Here is a 16,943-nt window from a genome sequence, read left to right as displayed (position 1 = left end):
AGCAAGCAGTATCTAAAGTGGTAAACATTTCAGCTGAGAAGCAGAGCTCAGAAGCTCTGTAACCGTCATTCATATAGTGAAGATTTAAGATTAAGTGACTGGATCACAAGAATACATCGTACAAGGAATATCAGGGGTGGGGGTTGGAGTTAATAGTCTTTGTTGTCTTCTGTTTTTTTCTCTGAAGAATTTATGGAGGCAGGGCAGAAGGCAGCCTCCAGCCGCCCTGCTTTGGCGGCTGTGCCGAGTGAGGTACCTTTTCCATACAGATGCAAGACATGCAGGTGAATCTCCAGGGCTTGCTTTGCTGTCAGTCCCTATTAATGGACTATGAAAGTCCTGCACAGTTTGTAGACCTCTCATCTAATAGTGGGCACTTCACATCGCAGACCACATGTAAAACATCTTTGCATTCCCTTGAAGCTGATTTATACTGTTTAAGGGATGGGGGTGGAACAAGTTGTTAGAAGATGAAGAAATTGAAAGCTCCCCTGACTGCTGTATTATCCACCTGACATTCTCCAAATGCTAGTCATTAATTACTAATGCCTTGAAAATCGGAGCAGTTACCCAATTCAAATTATGTTACATCTCTGAGCCAGAGCATTTCCATTATCTTATCATCTCCCATTCAAACAATTCTTACTTCTCCACAGTTCTTAAAGGCTCAGACCCCACTCTTGTTTCCTCTCATTTGGACCTGTTATCCACGCAAGGGTATTTCTACTCCATGCCTGTCCTGTCTTCACATTGGTGAAAATCAGTGTGGGTTTACAGGATAATTATTACAAACTTGCAAATCCAGCCTTCTAGCTCCCCCCAGAACTAATTGTGCACATCTGATGGCAGAGCTTGGCCAGCATAAGCCATAACCTTCTTTTCCAGTTGGTGATCAAGTGCTTGGGGAAGGATGGAACCTGGTTTAGGGCTTAGGCTACCCTTGCAATCCTTGCACCTGCAGACTCCCTGTGGACTGGGCAGGAGAGTTCACAGTCACGCCAAGCCCCAGAGCCAAGCTCTCAACCAAAGTAATTCCCTTTAGACACCAGCGATAACTTGGCCCCATGGTGGCAAGGCAGAGTATGTTTCTGGAGTCACCAGTAATGCTCGTCCTAGGTGAGCTGGGTATCCAGAAATGATGGGGTTTATTTTCCGGCACATTTGTTTTTCACTTATGTATATTTCATGCCTGCCAGCACTCTGAAATCTAGACATCAAGTGTTGGGGGCAGGCTAGCTGCAATTTTTCATGCTGCTGACATTAATTGGATGAACAGACCTTCTCAGAAGGGGCAGTGTAGGAATGTGTATGGGAAAATGACAAAATAAGGAGTTTCACAGCTAAATAAAGACAAGTGGCTGGAAATGGTTTTTACAGCTTTGGCTTTCATATGTTTCATTTGGGAATCTAAAACCATTTTGCACAGCAACTAGGAAATTAAGATTCACAACACCTTTCTGAAGAAGATAATTGCTCCTGTCTTACAGACGGAGGAACAGAGGTATTGAGGCTATCATTTGAAAATATGTCCCCTATTTTCAAGTCCCTAGATTGAGATACATTTAAACCTAATTCTCAGAAGCATTAAACACCTCCATTTATATTCATTCATTTGGCATTGTTTGTGCTTAGAGTCTCTGAAAATCAGATGCGTTGCCTCCTAACTTGACTGGTCAAAATAACCAAGGTGATGTGGCAAACTGCAAGGCCAGACTGGGACTGGGACCCTCATGCCACATCCCATTTTCACTCACTGACTATCTGCTTTGGATTCCTGGACAAAAGGAAAAGCACGTTCTGCGCACTCAGTTTTCCTCTGCTCTCTCAAACAATTGGACGTTATAGCTATGATATTGTTTGGGTTATTGATCAACTTTATGTAGAGTCATTTTACCTTGTCTTTCTAACCTGCAAGAAATTGTCTTCAGATTTTTGTGACGAAGATTCTTATTGTAGATCTAGCATGGAAATGCAGTGAGAATCATTTGTATCACCTGGTTTCCCCCTGTTGTTTTGTTTTTTTCAGCATACAACAGTTTTGCCCTTTGTATTAATCGAGATGAGAACAACACATCATCAGTATCCCAGCAGGAGCTGTGGACTGGCTGCAGTGTGCACCTTCGCTGTTGGCTATATTTTATGGTAAGGACTATACACACTGTGTTTTCATATCGTATTGGGGGTTTTGTACTGCTAAATTTGGGCACATATTTCATTATGGATATAATCGCTAACAGATTCACGCTGCATGCCTCGTTTGGTCCAAGACCTGGGCTTTGTCTGGTTTCCCGAGATGCTTATATTTTTAGAAAGTATATGCCAAACCTCACACAACAGGAATTTGTTGAACAATCCCATGTAAGCAGTGGTCTTTCCAAGGGTACATTTTTCAAGCTTTTTTTCAGCTAAATGTTTTTCTTGGACCTTAGTTTTATTGCTTAGGGTTTTTGTTCTATCAAATAAAGTTGAGAATAGGCAAATGATTTCCTGTATCACTATTTAAGTGGCAACAGAAAAGATAGAATATTTTCTTCTTTACTACTTCATAAATTCTTTCTGTAAAATTGATTACAGAATAAGCCAGTAATCCAAACACTCTGAAGTTTGTTTTAAAAAATGCAAATGTTTGTGAAAAATAAAACTAAAACAGAAATAACCTTTCTTATACAACATTAAATTAAGTCTTTGGGCAGTTTCTATTCAAACACCTGACTTAAGGGACAGAATTAATTTACTTTGGTCATTCTAGCATTTTATTTTTCATGAAACCTTTTATTTACAATGCTTCTTTGATACCATCTATCCTTTATCCTTTCTGCAAACATTTCATGACGACATGTTCACTTCTCATATGATTTCTTCTCACCTCACAACACCCTTCCCTCAGCTAAGGGGGTATTTTCCAAAATTTTGGATAATACTGCTTTTTCCACCAGTCAAGTGAGATGAAACTAATGAGAGGCACACAGGCTCAAGGCAGTACTGTCGTACTGCTTCAACAATGCAGCTTACCCCTTCGGTCCAATGAAACAGAGGCCATTACTCATACACAGCCACGCACACTGAGTGATCATAAAATGCTAGTAATCCAGCTGAAGTGGGATGTTTTGTCCCAGGACAACAGTCACATTCTGCCATTTGCTTTTATAAACATACATATTCTTCTTAAAAAGGAGTAATATTTGTAATTGTAACATAAGGACAGCCTCATGCAAAAAGGCACGTAGTGATTCCTTCAGGAGAAAGTAGTTTGGGGTTTTTTTTACCCCATATATAATAATACGTAAGTGTGATACTTCACAACCTTCCTCTGAAGGGTACCTGGAGACGGGCTGGCAGAGTTACTGTACCTGTGATCTGACCTCCTATGGCAAATCCTTCTTTTCTCAAAATGATCTGAGTAGACAGATGCATTAGTATTCAATAGGAACAGCAAATTGAAACAGTCCAGTTCTGCAAGTGAAATAAGATGAGATGTTTTAAGAATCTGTTACAGTATCAGTGTGATACTCCTATGGCATGATCCTGCCTACTACAGTGCATCTGCATCCTACAGCTGCAAGTGCAAGGTAAAAGGAAATTGTAGGACAAGTGAAGCAGGGGAAGAATATTCTGTATTAAGAAATTAACTACTAAGCAGATACTCAATTACAGCCTGTGATCATCTCCCTTCGCTGATTTATTGGTTTTGTCTGCATGTACATTATTTCCAAACTGGATTGGGCTAATCTCAAGTGGACTCACCTTCTTCCAAATTGTGATTTCTCTAAAGATGGTCTGAGACATTTGTTTGTTCAGCCTAAAGGTCATCTTGCTAAATTTTGCACTTGTAGCCCATTTCTCTGGCTACTTCTGTGAAAGAAGGCCTTTGTGGAAGACTGGAGGCAGACACAAGCTACACTGTGCCATCATCTGCAAGTTCTGCATGTCTTCAGCCTGCAAGTGTTATTGAAGTTACCAGTACGGTGTATCTCAAGTTCACAGGTTGGAAAAATCTATCAGAAAGTGTGAAAAGTGAGAGTTTTCTCATCCTTCTCACTCGGAGCATGCCTGCCTTTCATAGATGAAGTCCACTATCTTCCTGCTGCTAAGTGACCACATTGAAGTAAAGACCTTAATCACTCAGTGGGTTTCGAATTACTTATGTCCAATTTACTGCCCTTGGTGTACCATTTAGACACCTCAAGGGTAGCACAGTGCATCAAAATGAGACCTGCAAATGACCTAGTTACATATAGCCTGGTGGAATTTCCTTCCTTTGTACCTTTGGTTGTCCATGGGTCCCCTGCTGGGGCTCAGTTCTTGGTTTATGGTTTTTTGCTAAGAAGTTAGGGATCTGCTGCTTCAGAATTTGTCCTTCTCCTACAGCGTTTTTTCCTCACCAGAAGTGTTTTCACTGCACCTCTCTCAGTATAAAGTGGAGACAGTTGCTAATCAGATGTTCTCTGTGTTTTGCCCTTGTATTTTGAACTCTCTCTCCACCTGAGCTGAAACCTTCAACCCGTGCTACATGATTTATGTATCACATCTCACTTTGTACTGTAAAGGAGCATACAGGAAGATATTGATTAGGTTTGATTCTGTTAACGCATTTTTTTCAACTCCACGTAGAGGAGAGCTTCTGTTATAAATGAGAAAACAGGCAAACAATTCTGATAGAATTGCTGAAGTTGGAAGAACATAGCTGAAAAACTTGATAGCCCCTGAGCATTATTCAGAGACGTTATCTGAGAAACTTCCTTTCCTGAAGAGTAAAACTTTTTTTTTTTTTTTTTTTTGCATTCTCTCCCTTCAGTCAGAGAGCATTTGAGTAGGCACACTTAGCTCATGTGCTCTCTGTGAGGGGGAGCTCTCCCTTGCTCTTAAGGAACTGTGCTCAGGCAGAGCATTCACAGATTTGCATTGCCTGTTGCAGACCATACATGGACTTTCAGGATCAAGGCCATGGGCTAAGATGGGGAAGGCCAGTTAGTTTTATTTAGTATGGCTTGAAAAGGTCACAAGTTGTATTGAATTGTTAAATCTAGACAGTGCTAAGAAAGCCCAAGAGCTTGCCAGTACTACTAGAAAATACTGCCAATGGGTGTATGGAGTTGGTTGTCAAGGAACAGAAAAGAGCCAGAAATGTGTTGCTCCCTGTAATAAGAATGACCTCATGGTAAGTAATATCAGAGTCTAATAGGTCCCTAAAATAAACTGAGACAAATACGTTTATTTTAGTTGGTTTTCTTGTTCCCTCTGCATTAGAGTGCTTGAGGATGCCAAAAAAACAGACCCTAAGAACCTGACTCCACTGTTCTAGCCATGCTGGGCTACGTGTTTGGGAGCAAAAGACTTGATGCTGCTCTCTTGCTGCTATCTCAAATCCACTAGGAGCTGCCTCCACATGTGCCAAGCTCGGACTTGCTTCATTCTTTCATTCTTTGATAAATCTAATTAAAGAGCTTAGGCACCTTTAAGCTTTCATTTCAAAATAAAGTTTCTCCTGAGGTGACTTTAGGAGAGTTCTGTAGATTTGCTGAGGGAGGCGTTTAGGCAGGGTAATTTGCTGAATTCTTCTGGAATGAATTTAAGAAAGGAATGTCCACTGAGAATTTGGAATGCATTTGAGATGGATGCTGTCAGCCTTGCTGTAGGATTTCCACTAGCAATTCTCTATAGAAGGAGAGGAAGATCAGAAGGAGTGGATGCTGGCAAAGGGATAAGGGATAACTGCTAGGACAAACCTTGACATTGAGAAGAGAGGGGTGGAGAGGCAGGGCGTGAAACTTGGTGGCAATTGGCAGCCATATTGATAAAGAAGGGCAAGACTGAGAAACCAGAAGGATTTCTGAGGTTGCTGGTGCCGATGGAGCCAGAGAGACACAGCACAGCTGTACTAGCGTGTGCTGAGGGTCTGTATGTGGGGGGTGTCATGAATGCATTTGGAAGTGATCACTGGGGACAGAAGTTCGGTAGAGAACAGAGGAATCAGTGGCTGGAGAAAAAGCAAGGGAAAAGTCCTTAAGGCAAGTAAAAGAGCTGAACCATGGGTTCGAAGAGAAATGGGTGAGGAGATGTGCAGCTCACAGGTCAGCAGCTTGAAAGCAGAAATCATGCAAATCAGTAGGAACGACTGGGAGGGGGAGAGAGAGACAGGCTTTGAAATCGGAGTGGAAGGCTGATGGAGAGGTGGGTGATAGATGAGACAATGCAGAGGAGGAGAAAAGAGTTGCAGCCAGAGCTACTCAGAACAGGAAAGAGTAGGAAGAAGTAGAAGCAGCAGAAATAGGCCAAGAGAAGATTAGCGTCCCCTGTACCTGACCCAGAAGGAGGGTGGGAGAGCAGAAGTGCTTTCAGCAAGAGAAGGCTGCCTGGATCCTCAGCCTGTTAGGTCTGACATAGCCATTATGGACTGTTACATTCTGGCTCCCCTCCACCTCCACATCCTCAAATGTTTCAGTCAAAGCAACAGTACAATCACAGATGACATGCATGGATAATACATTCTCACTTGCTTATGCAGCTCCTTAAAATATAGCTCAAGAAGGCATAGCAACTATTACTAAATTTAAAATGAAATATTATTTATCGAAATAGATCACTTGCAAAGATGACAACACCTTGCAGCAAATCATGAATCTGTGGAGTTTTCGTCTTTCTAGCTACCTGTACATAAACACAAATTTTTGCTAAAGTTTTTTTCATCTCAGAGGATGACCACAGTCATGCTGGGTATGTTTTGCATGTGACATTATTTGCAGCTGCAGTTTTCCAGGACTTGTCTTCTTCTGAAGGCATAACTACTCCATACCAGTAGCACAGTCCTATGACCCACGTACTGTCCAGCACCAGCCAGCTCAATGGAGAAGAATCCAGTGTAAGAAACTGGGTCAAGAGGGGGTGATTGCTGGTTTTTCCTAACTGATGTCTGTTTATTGAAGTTATTTTCAGGTCTTTAAAATTTCTAAAGAATGTACATTCGTAGTGTAGGTGACTTAGGCCTGGCTGGCTGGTGTCATAAGAAGCCCAGAATCTTAATGTGGCTGAGATCTTAGTAATTCTGATTAGATGCAGAACAAGTTGTCCTATGTTTGTGGGGCAGGGGAGAACAATCATAAAGATTTATGAAATGTGGCTCACATCAGTCAGTATTAGAAACCAAAAGTAGAACAGATTTAGTGTGGGTCATTGTGCTCCTGCCTCTGAAAGCACAAGGTTGGTCCCTACTCTATAACCACAAATGATGTGTTCATTCAAGTTTTGAATGACTCAGCTGCTATAAGCCTGTCATCTCCTTTGGGAGACATTCCACAATTTAATAGTTCTGGGTAAAGTTCTCACCTTTTGTGGAAAACAAAAAGAGTGATGCTAGGGTAGATCATGAAATAAAAGCACAGCAAATACCCACGTTCTGTTGTTTGGTAAAGAGTAACGCAATGGGAACTGGCCTAGGATTTGTTTGGGAGCAAAGATTCAGCCTTCCTTTCTGCCAGTCACTGGAAACACGAACAGCACAGAAGATGTGGGAAAGGATTTGCTGCTGGAAGAAATAACCAGAAGGGAACTGCCGTAGTAGGTCAGAGCAGTCATGTATCCAGGCTGTAGGTGTAGCCAATGTCAGATGCTTCAGGAGAAGATTTAGCAGGCCATTTTGGAGTAACCAGCCTGTAAGTTTTCTTCCAAAACCTATATCAAAAAGCAGATGATTGGATCCTTCAGTCTTGGTGGTTTATATACCTTGTACTCTTTGAACTTAAACATACTGTACACATTCTTATTGCTTATACAGTCTCCTGATTTCAGAAGCTTGCTAGAGTTGCATGGTACGGCCCAAAGAAGAGGAGTGGACTAAGAAGAGTGGACTATGTAGATTTCCAAAATTGTACACTTCAAAACTTTTTTGAGTATCTTCATTTCAGTGATGTATCACAGAAAGATAAAGCATTCCAGAGGTTAATTAGGTATCATTCAGAATGATATTTCCATTATCAGATTTTAATTTCTGGTCTCTGAGTTCTGTTGAGGTGCCTCTTCTGTTATGAGAATGAGCCCTGGGACCTCTTCAGCCATTTTATGACATGCATTGTTGTTCTGTGTCCTCTCATTCACTGCTCTTGAAACATTACACAGCCCCTCATCTAATAGTTTCTGTTTCCAGAACACAGCACTGATTGTTGTTTGGCTGTGGACTTCACTGAAGAGCTCAGCTGGGGCAGGAAATGAGCAGAGACTTTCGGAGTTCAGCCCACAACATACTGCCAGACTGTGATGCCTGTGCAAGTACGTTCAAACTCCTGTAGCTGAGGGCAGCCATCACGAAGGAACAACCATTTTCTGCAGCATGCCCCCCACTGCAAAATCCTTCGGGTGTTATGGTGATTTGCCATGATGTCCACGTGTCGGTCTTGCTTCTACCAGGACTAAATTTCACACATGCTGTTGTAACAGCTGCATTATTCAAAGCAACAGGTAGAGCACTTATAAACCACAAGGCTCTGAAAATTTTTTGTAGTTACTTTTCCTCATTAACAAAAGGTCTATGGCCAAAGAATAAATGTACATGTATCTTTTCTGCATAGTTTTCATTTCCTCCTGATTAATTTGATAGGAGAGATATGCAACATCTACTGTATACTAGAAGTGAAAAACAGCTACAAAGTCAAATTTTTGACAGATTTGTTAAAAAGAAGCAATATTGTGTGTTTTAAAATAGCTTTTTCTGATTTCTACACCAGCTGGTTGAAAATTTCCCAAAATCACTGCTTCTTTTAACAGACATTTTAATTTGAATACAATGTGCGAATATTTCCGTTCCTTCTTTTCTTACCAGTTATAACAAATGGCTAGATGAGCTCGATGATGTGCAACACATTCATCTTTGAAAACACACAGTTATGTCTATATGGACTGCCATGGAACCAAAACACAGGGAGGTTCAAGATAATTTTAACTTCTGAAAAGTAGCCGGTCCAGTTTTAGCTTAAACTTTTTCTCCTCAGTTTATTTTTGTCTAAATGACCTATTTTTTATACCTGTTCAATAACAGAGTCTTAAATTGGATCTAGATTTGCACTCCTAAGTAAATCTTAATGCATGCTCCCCTGTGCTTGTCTAATAATGAGGTTAGACAGGAACAATGACTACTAGAATTGCAATGTTGAAGGCATTCATTAACATCAGTAATCAGCAATCTTGTGTGGAAGCTTTATGCCTGCGTTGATCAGACCTTTATTGTGCGGCATCAAGATAGCTTGTATTCAAGCAGGAACCTAAGAAAGGCCATCAGGTGAGGTTTCCATGGCAGCAGCCATCCCTTTGTTGTTCCCGTTTGTGGTATAGACAATGCAGGAATAGCCAGTGTGTCACTGCTCAGCAGAGAGAAGGCTAACATTACTCCATCCCAAAGTAGTGAGCGGTGTGGTACAGCTCATTTTAAGAAAGATCAGGGTGGCTGCTCAGGTGGGTTTGTGACCATTGTTTCCCAAATGGCACTCGGTGCCTCTTGTGCTCAAAGCATGAGTTCCTGCGGTGTGACTGCACCAGGGGCAGGCGTATGACAGCTACGATGAACTCAGGAGCAGTGTCACCAAGCCATGCGTGGTCTCCTGCGCTGGGTGGCAGAGAACGGAGTGCCTGAGCTGTACTCAAAGACTCTGAACTAACCCAAGATCACCGACATTCGGGAGCTCATCAGTGACTCATTGGTTGGATTGAGAAAATATTTCCTCTTTCCAGCATAAATGCATTCTAGTAAATGCCTCTTCTGCTTGGTTCATGAAGTTGGCTGGGTAGGTGCAGTTTAGAATGTCCCTTGAAAAGTCCCTCTTAGAGGTGTTTTATAGTGCTGGGCAGTTTTATCACACCACAGAAAATAAGTGGAAAAGAAGCACTGGCTTTTTTCCAAGTTTTTTCCTTGGAGCTTGTTTTTCACAGAATGATCATAAAACACAGGCAAATGAAACTGGAAAAGGTTAGGCAATAACAGACACTCCCTGCTAAGCCAGCCCAGGAGTGGAGATCCTCCCATTACCCTCTACCCAACTGCCCCATCTTCGTATTTTATCAAGAGGAGCATGGTATCCCCGGTTACCATGGGTTACACAGGAATCCTTTATTTTTTTTCACAGATACCTCTGTCTTGTCAGGTTAATTCTGGAACAGAAGACTGTTGTGAAAAATAAATGTAAAGTACAGAGATCATTTTCCATATGTGAACTCATTTGGAGAAAGGGTTTTTAATTTGCATTTAGATCATGCAGATTAATTTACTGACACATGTAAATTCCTACATGAAGTGTCCAACTGTTAAGGGTTTGGCTGCAATAAAAGCTTTTCTAAGGAGGAGGGAAGCTATGACAACCATGTACATTTTCCAGGGTGTTAGAGAATCATTAAACAGAGATTCTGTATTCTCTGTGCGACAGGCATTTATGATCACAGTTTTGGGTGGACTTCTGTGTCTCTGTCCTTCAGGAACCTATGACTGTTGATCTAGTGATTGGAAGTCTTTCTTAAACAAACAGAAGTCTCAGAGAGGCAGAGATTTACATTCTGGAAGAGAGCCCAGCAGTTCTCAGGCCCCAGCATCTCTCCACTGAGCACTTGTCCCGGTTAGCCTCTGTGATGTTTGGCAGCATTTGCCTTTTTTAGCTTCCACCTACTGGAATGTATGGACTTGCTCTGCTCCCTCTGACTTCACCACTCACCACGTCAGATCCCAACGCAAAAGCTGTCCTTCAGAGGGTACAGGTGTCCACGGCAGTCACACACAGTGAAACCACGTACCTGGAGGGCTTCTTCAGGCTGCTCTGCTTTAAAGCTGACACCCTGTCTCTTGAGTTAGTGTACCAACAATCTCCACTGTAACTGAACACTAAAAATCTCTGTGTCACCAGCAAACTACCATCATTCCTTTTCCTTTACTGTATATTGAGCGTGGAGCTGGGCAGAATTTCACTGATGAGGTGGGGTTTTTGATTGTTTGGGGTTTTTTTTAAAATGTTTATCCTACCTGGAGAAAAATTGTTAGATCCCAAATGATACCAGGTAATGGAAAGAAAAGGAGGAGAAATCTAAAACACAGGTGCAGAAGAAATTATTCTTTCAAAATGAAGCTGAACCATATGTTCATATGAACAAACTCTGAAACTGATGCACTTGCCAGGTGTAGCGAGGAGAGCAGCAGAAACACACAAATGTGTACAAAATGAAAGAACACTACAGAAAGCAGAGAGTTGGGCTGTGTAGGAGAGCCTGGAGAACCCTAACTGCTCTTTGGGTAAAGAACCTGCTTGGAACAGAGATGGCTGCACAAAACAGTGGTGTGTATTCCTCGTAAATACAAATGCAGCAAGGAAATACCCGTCTACATCAGAACACAAAAACTGGCCAACTGCTCATATTACATTTAAAACAAAGCAGGAAGAATGTGGGAAATCAGTCATAGTTTCATCATTTGTGATGCCTGGCCTGGGTAGATGTCATCCAGGTGCTCCAGTTCCATTGAAGCTTGCAGTCCTTTTAAATAATTGCTTTTCAGGTTACAGTAGCAAAGCCTATAGCCCAAGCTACTTCTGAAAAACAGGGCTGTAAGAGTCAATACTTGTTATTTTTGTTTTGTTTCAGGGTGTGCTGGATTCACCATGTTACAGGAGTGTGGGTGTACCCACTTCTTGAGCACCTCAGCCCAGGCGTCAAAATAATCTTTTTTGCAGCTGTTACTGTAATAATTAACATATTCTACTTGGTGGGAGAGGTCCTGAACAACTACATCTGGGATACCCAAAAATGTGAGTATTGATTTAGGAATATTACCTCATTAACACTGTCAGGACTAGAGTCTGCTCCCCTGAAAGTTGGGAACGGTTTTAAGCTGGCTAAAACACAGGGGAATGACAGAAGTTCCGCTGAAACGTCTTGCCTGCTTGCTCTTAAAAGCAGCCAGATGAACAGAATGGCTGCTGGGAAGCATGATGAGCTATGAATATGTATTCTTTTTTATAACTTCCAATACTGATTTAAGAGCTATTGGCAATTACCTGAGAGGATTACAACCCACTTATTAGCTGACGAACCCATTAAAGGTAGCTAGAATAAAGTATCATTCTGTGGGAATGCTGTTAATGGTACACTTAGAAATAAAATATATTCTTTCAGTATTTTCAGATATAAGTTGTTTTCTGCTTATACATTTACTCAAGGAAAATTAATACCTTCATGTCAGTAAAATAATAGGAATGAAAGATCGCCTTAGTGCCGGGTAAACATAACTGTGCAGACTCTACATCATCTACCCTACCTAGGCCATCCGTTGCTGAGTAGAGGAAAAGTGAAAATAAGACAAACACAAGATTAAAAGTAGGTCCCTTTAATCTATGAAAGACATTTTTCATTTATCAAGTTGCCTGAAATAAGCAAACAATATTCATGTTCGCTGCAGTGGCAAATCACATCTTGACTGAAATCCATGCTCCGTGGGAATTCTGCCATTGCATGCATTGGGCCCATAACACATTGGGCCCGTACGAACAGCCTGTATCCCCTTCTGGGAAACTTAGTGTGCACTGGTTGATACAACATCAATTCACGTGCTAGTTTATTGCACGCACAAATTCTTTTAACAAGTCCTCCAGTACTAGGTAGAGCCTAACGCCAGAAGCTCAAAGCAGTTTTACTTGCCGTTTGCTCATATTAGCACTCAGGTATAAAGCATCTTTCTTTTTTTTTCCTCTGGAACCAGCAATCATTGGTCACGGTGTTCAAGTCTGGTTTTCAGTCCTCAGTCTGATGCCACATTCACATCTATTTAACTTATTTAATTTAATTCAGGAAAAAAGTTTCTTAAAAAGGCAGCCACAAGGAATAATTTTGCTTGACCTAAGTCCTGTATGAAGAACTGTATGTGGTGAAGAATCACATGTTCTTACTGAGTTCATGAATAAGTAAATGGTGGTAAATCCGTCACTATTCCACAGTAGGCATACCAAAATCCCTGGTTCTTGTGGCCCTCCACCCTAGAGGAGCTAACGTCAATCAGGTCATTCTTCCAACCTCTTCCAAGGTTTGGTGAATGGCCTTACTATCCTCTCCATCATTTCCTTGATTTGATTAAAGAATATTGATCCAAAGTCCTTTGTGGCTCAAACCAGAAAGCCATGAGTCACCTGGCAGTTTGCTGTGCTTGAAACACTTTGCATAAACCTAACCTGAAACGTATGGCAGGCACACCACAAGCAGCAGAGATGTTAAATAATGCCAGTCTGTCACTGTGCAAGACTTGGGAAAATACTATTAGAAAACTGTACATTTAAAAGGGGCTTTTGAGCCGTAAGATCGCAAATCAAAGCAGTCTGCCATGAGAAGACTTCAGGGGTGAGAAGGGTTGGTTTGGGTTTTGAGTTTTTTCCTTTTCCTCTGGAGATGTATTAAATAAAACCTCACTACTGACAAAATGATTTGCAGTTAGTTTTTCCAAGTTAAACCACAAACATGGTAGGCAAGGAAAAATTTGCCCTTTGTACAAGCCAGTGTCTGTCCACAGTTTTGAGGGTATCTGCATTTCTGCCAAACTATTTTATGCATCTGCAGTAGAGTGCTTCAGAAGACAGGAAAGAGGCTCTTCTAAAAGGCAAATAAAACAGCTCATTTAAAACTATTGGAAAAGTTCCTTCCAGCAGAAAGCAGAAGACTCAGGATTGGCTCTGGAGAAGCCTTGTAAACCCACTGTAATCTTTTGGACCCAGCCTCTTGTTTTGGTTGTTAAACCTTCAGCTGTGGCTCTTCCATTACGTTGGTTTGCCAGCATCAGCCAGGGCCGTTGTGCTTGGGCCGCCAGCAATGCGCAGACCCATTTGTTTCCGTGTTGCTTCTTTCAGCAAGACAGCTCTGTAGCTGTACTTTTTAACTGCAGGTGGGTCTTCTTGTTTCCCATATTGATATTAATTAACTATGTTTTTAAAGTGACTTTTGGTGTATGTACCATCTGTGCGTGTATTGCATTAGCAGGTGATCCTACTTGTGACTGGATTTTCCTCTCAGAATTCTCAAACATTGCTTCTCCTCTCAGCATTCTCAAACATTGCTTTTCTTTTGCCTTCAGTCCTCAGAAGTCTTTCTTTTCCAGCATGCAGCAGGCCCGAAAACCTCCAAAAGAAATATTTGTATTTGAGATGTCTGGCAGAGAGGGCTTAGTCAGAAGAACAATACTTGTGTCAGATACCAATAGCAATTCATTGTCCAGGAACAGGCATATGAAATAGCTGAATGTTTTCATTGCCAGAAAAAACACAATCTGCTGCCCGGCCCAGACTTTGCTCAGCATAGAAAAGAGACAAGTCCTGCAGCAAGGATAAGCTTTTTGAGAAGCTCTATACTCGGCCCTCCTGGCATTACTGAAGGACGTGGCTGCTACAAGAAGAGAGGCGCCCTGTCAAGAGTAATTGACTCTTCATTCTTGTACTCTCAAAAAAGGGAGATGTACTTGCAAATATTTAAAAATCCGATGTTGAAATGGAGGGGGCCTTAAAGCTATTGAATTCTGAAACATAATTTTTAAAACTTCCTTTCAAATAAAGTCAGCTGCTTCACTTCAGCTATAATAACATCTACTTTAATTTGCTTGTAGGTAAGCAGAGGAGGTGAGGGAACTAACTGTTCCCAGACCCCTGCAGCTGTCAAAGGCTGAGCGTGCAGCAGGGGGTTAGGCTGGTTTGAAAATGGTCCAGAGGGAGGGAGGATTGTGCGGTTCATTACTGGACAACCACTGCCATCAGGTGTGCAGATACTCTTTTCCTTCACAGCAGGTGAGTTAACATGTGAGAGCATGGGAGCAAGTAGGGAAGAAACAGGAGCAATAAAGGGAAAGAAAGATTAATGCATTGGAAGAACCTCTCTAAGTAAACTCTTCATTTTTATTCATTGAGAGATTGTTAAAAGCTGTTCTCCATACATTTTCAGGTATTGAAGAAGGAAAAGAAAAGCCAAAATTGGACTGAACAACAGAGGCAACATGGAGGATTGTTTCTGGCTGCATGGAAGATTTCTCATCCCCAACAGAGGTTGGCGTGGAGAGGAATCTTTTGGAAAGGAGGAAGTTAAATGGGCCCTCTGCTCAGTGCAAGGATATTTTGGGGTTTTATATGGAGGGAAAATGATTTTAGTTAAGAATAATGATGTTTCAATCTCCATTCCTATTTCTTCATGCTTGCATGTGACATACATATATAAGATGTATATTTATCTCCACGGCACTCTCAATGAGCATTTCTTGCATCAAATAAGTCATTAAACCATTAAATCATTAGAACTTTTCCACCAAGAACAATGAGTCCATCCTCTGTATTGTTTGAGAAAAGCCTAATCAGATAGATCTAATATGGAGAAACAAAACAATCCTATATATTTCAAAGTACAGTGTGAAAATACAATAGAAGTTAATTGCATGAATGTATCTGAAGAAGAATTCAATCTGACTGAAATATTAACGTAACACTATGTAACAGCTGCCTTAAATCAGTGATGTTAACAATTTTATCGGTCCAGTAAATCCTTATTTGCAGTGTTAGACTACCTAAATACGATGCAACTTTTCTTAAACAGACCTAAATAAAGATCAAATTATCCCTCTGTTTCTGTTTCTTCATGCTAATTCTTGAAATTCCAAATGGATTGATGACATTTGAATAATACATTTTCAGGTTTTCCAGCATCAACTGTAGATGATATTTCTACATGAGGATTTTTCTTCTTGTTTTCCTAGTACAAGACCTGATCCTGCATTTTCAAGTTGTAAGTTCTCAGTAGATGGGCTGAGCCATTAGTGTTGTACCAGAGAACATTTAAGTCTTACTTCAGGAAGGCACGTAAGCAAATATTTAAAGTTAAACAGTTGCCTGTTTGTATTAGGAATTCAGTTGCAAAATACTAGTGATCATTTAAACTTGACAAGATTCTGTTTAGTTATCAGACAATCAAGAAAGAACTCTAGTAGGCAGAAAAATTGTCTAGAATTTAAAAAGTGAAAGGAATATTTTTCAGCAAAAAATTTTTTATAAAAAAGTAACTTTAAGATCCAAATCTCTTGGTATTCACATCACACATTTATTCATTAGCATATTTATATGTATTTATTTTAACACATACAAAGTACTTCAAAGATGCATGATGTTAATGTGTGATTTTTATTAAAGGGATTTCTGCAGAGTTTTAATATTACTTAACCATGTTTCTGCTCTGGAACAGTTCTGGAGGAACCTGGTCTCATGCAACTCATGACATGCCTCCACAGTATTTTTTTATATGTACATGTATTTATGTACACACTAATGTACATGTACTTATGTACATAGTAAAAAGTGCACAAGTTCAACAATGTTGGTTTTGGTTGGTTTCCTTCAAAATTAAGGCTTCTGTGATTATATTGTCTTTGTGACTGTCTGCCTGTCCTCAATAATTTTTAACTTGTTGATCAGAATTGCAAAGATTTCAAAGCTAGGCAAGTTACTAGAAAGTTCATGGAAATAAGTTGCCAGATAAAGAAGGAGGACCTCATCTGATGGTCCCACAGAGGGAGAGGACAGGACACACAAAACCAGCAGAATTTGGAAGCAAATTAGCTGTAGCCGTGTGGCCTTGTGTTAGGGATATTATATTCTGGTCCTGAGCTGTACATTACATATGCAGTCATCCTGCAGTATGGTTACTCTTTCCACAGGTAGCTAGGACTTGATTTTAATAGATGGTTGTTATTGGAGGCGGTAAGATGTCTGTTATATGCAACAGGTTTTCCAAACTCAGGAAGGAAAGAAAACATGGATTCAGTCATGCGTAGTGAGCTAGGAACTTATGGAATGTTTAAAGTCACTGCTTCTGAAAGCTGTGGTGGCACATGGAAGTACTGGTGGGCAGTGAATGTGCTAAGGAATCTGGCTGTACTTTCCAACAGCAGCAGCAGCAGTGACGGA

The 16,943-nt window shown here is 40.9% G+C and overlaps 1 protein-coding gene across 3 annotated transcripts in view; it reads left to right on the top strand.

The window, feature by feature from the left end:
* The window catches only part of AIG1 (androgen induced 1), a 127,959-nt gene extending 112,351 nt beyond the window's left edge, over positions 1-15,608 (top strand). For 2 of the 3 annotated variants that reach the window (XM_056342419.1, XM_056342420.1), the window contains 3 exons: positions 2,027-2,142; positions 11,608-11,771; positions 14,938-15,608. In XM_056342419.1, coding sequence (XP_056198394.1) covers positions 2,027-2,142; positions 11,608-11,771; positions 14,938-14,975 — 318 coding nt within the window. In that variant the 3' untranslated portion in view covers positions 14,976-15,608. Of the gene's footprint in view, positions 1-2,026; positions 2,143-11,607; positions 11,772-14,937 lie in introns of those variants that run through there. The other variant, XM_056342421.1, reaches the window with a different exon arrangement.
* Positions 15,609-16,943: the final 1,335 nt, after the last annotated feature.

Source organism: Falco biarmicus, chromosome 6 (genome assembly GCF_023638135.1).
Source record: "Falco biarmicus isolate bFalBia1 chromosome 6, bFalBia1.pri, whole genome shotgun sequence".
Taxonomy (NCBI): domain Eukaryota; kingdom Metazoa; phylum Chordata; class Aves; order Falconiformes; family Falconidae; genus Falco; species Falco biarmicus.
Note: the sequence above shows the minus strand (reverse complement) of the source record. Positions and strands in the feature narration are given on the sequence as shown.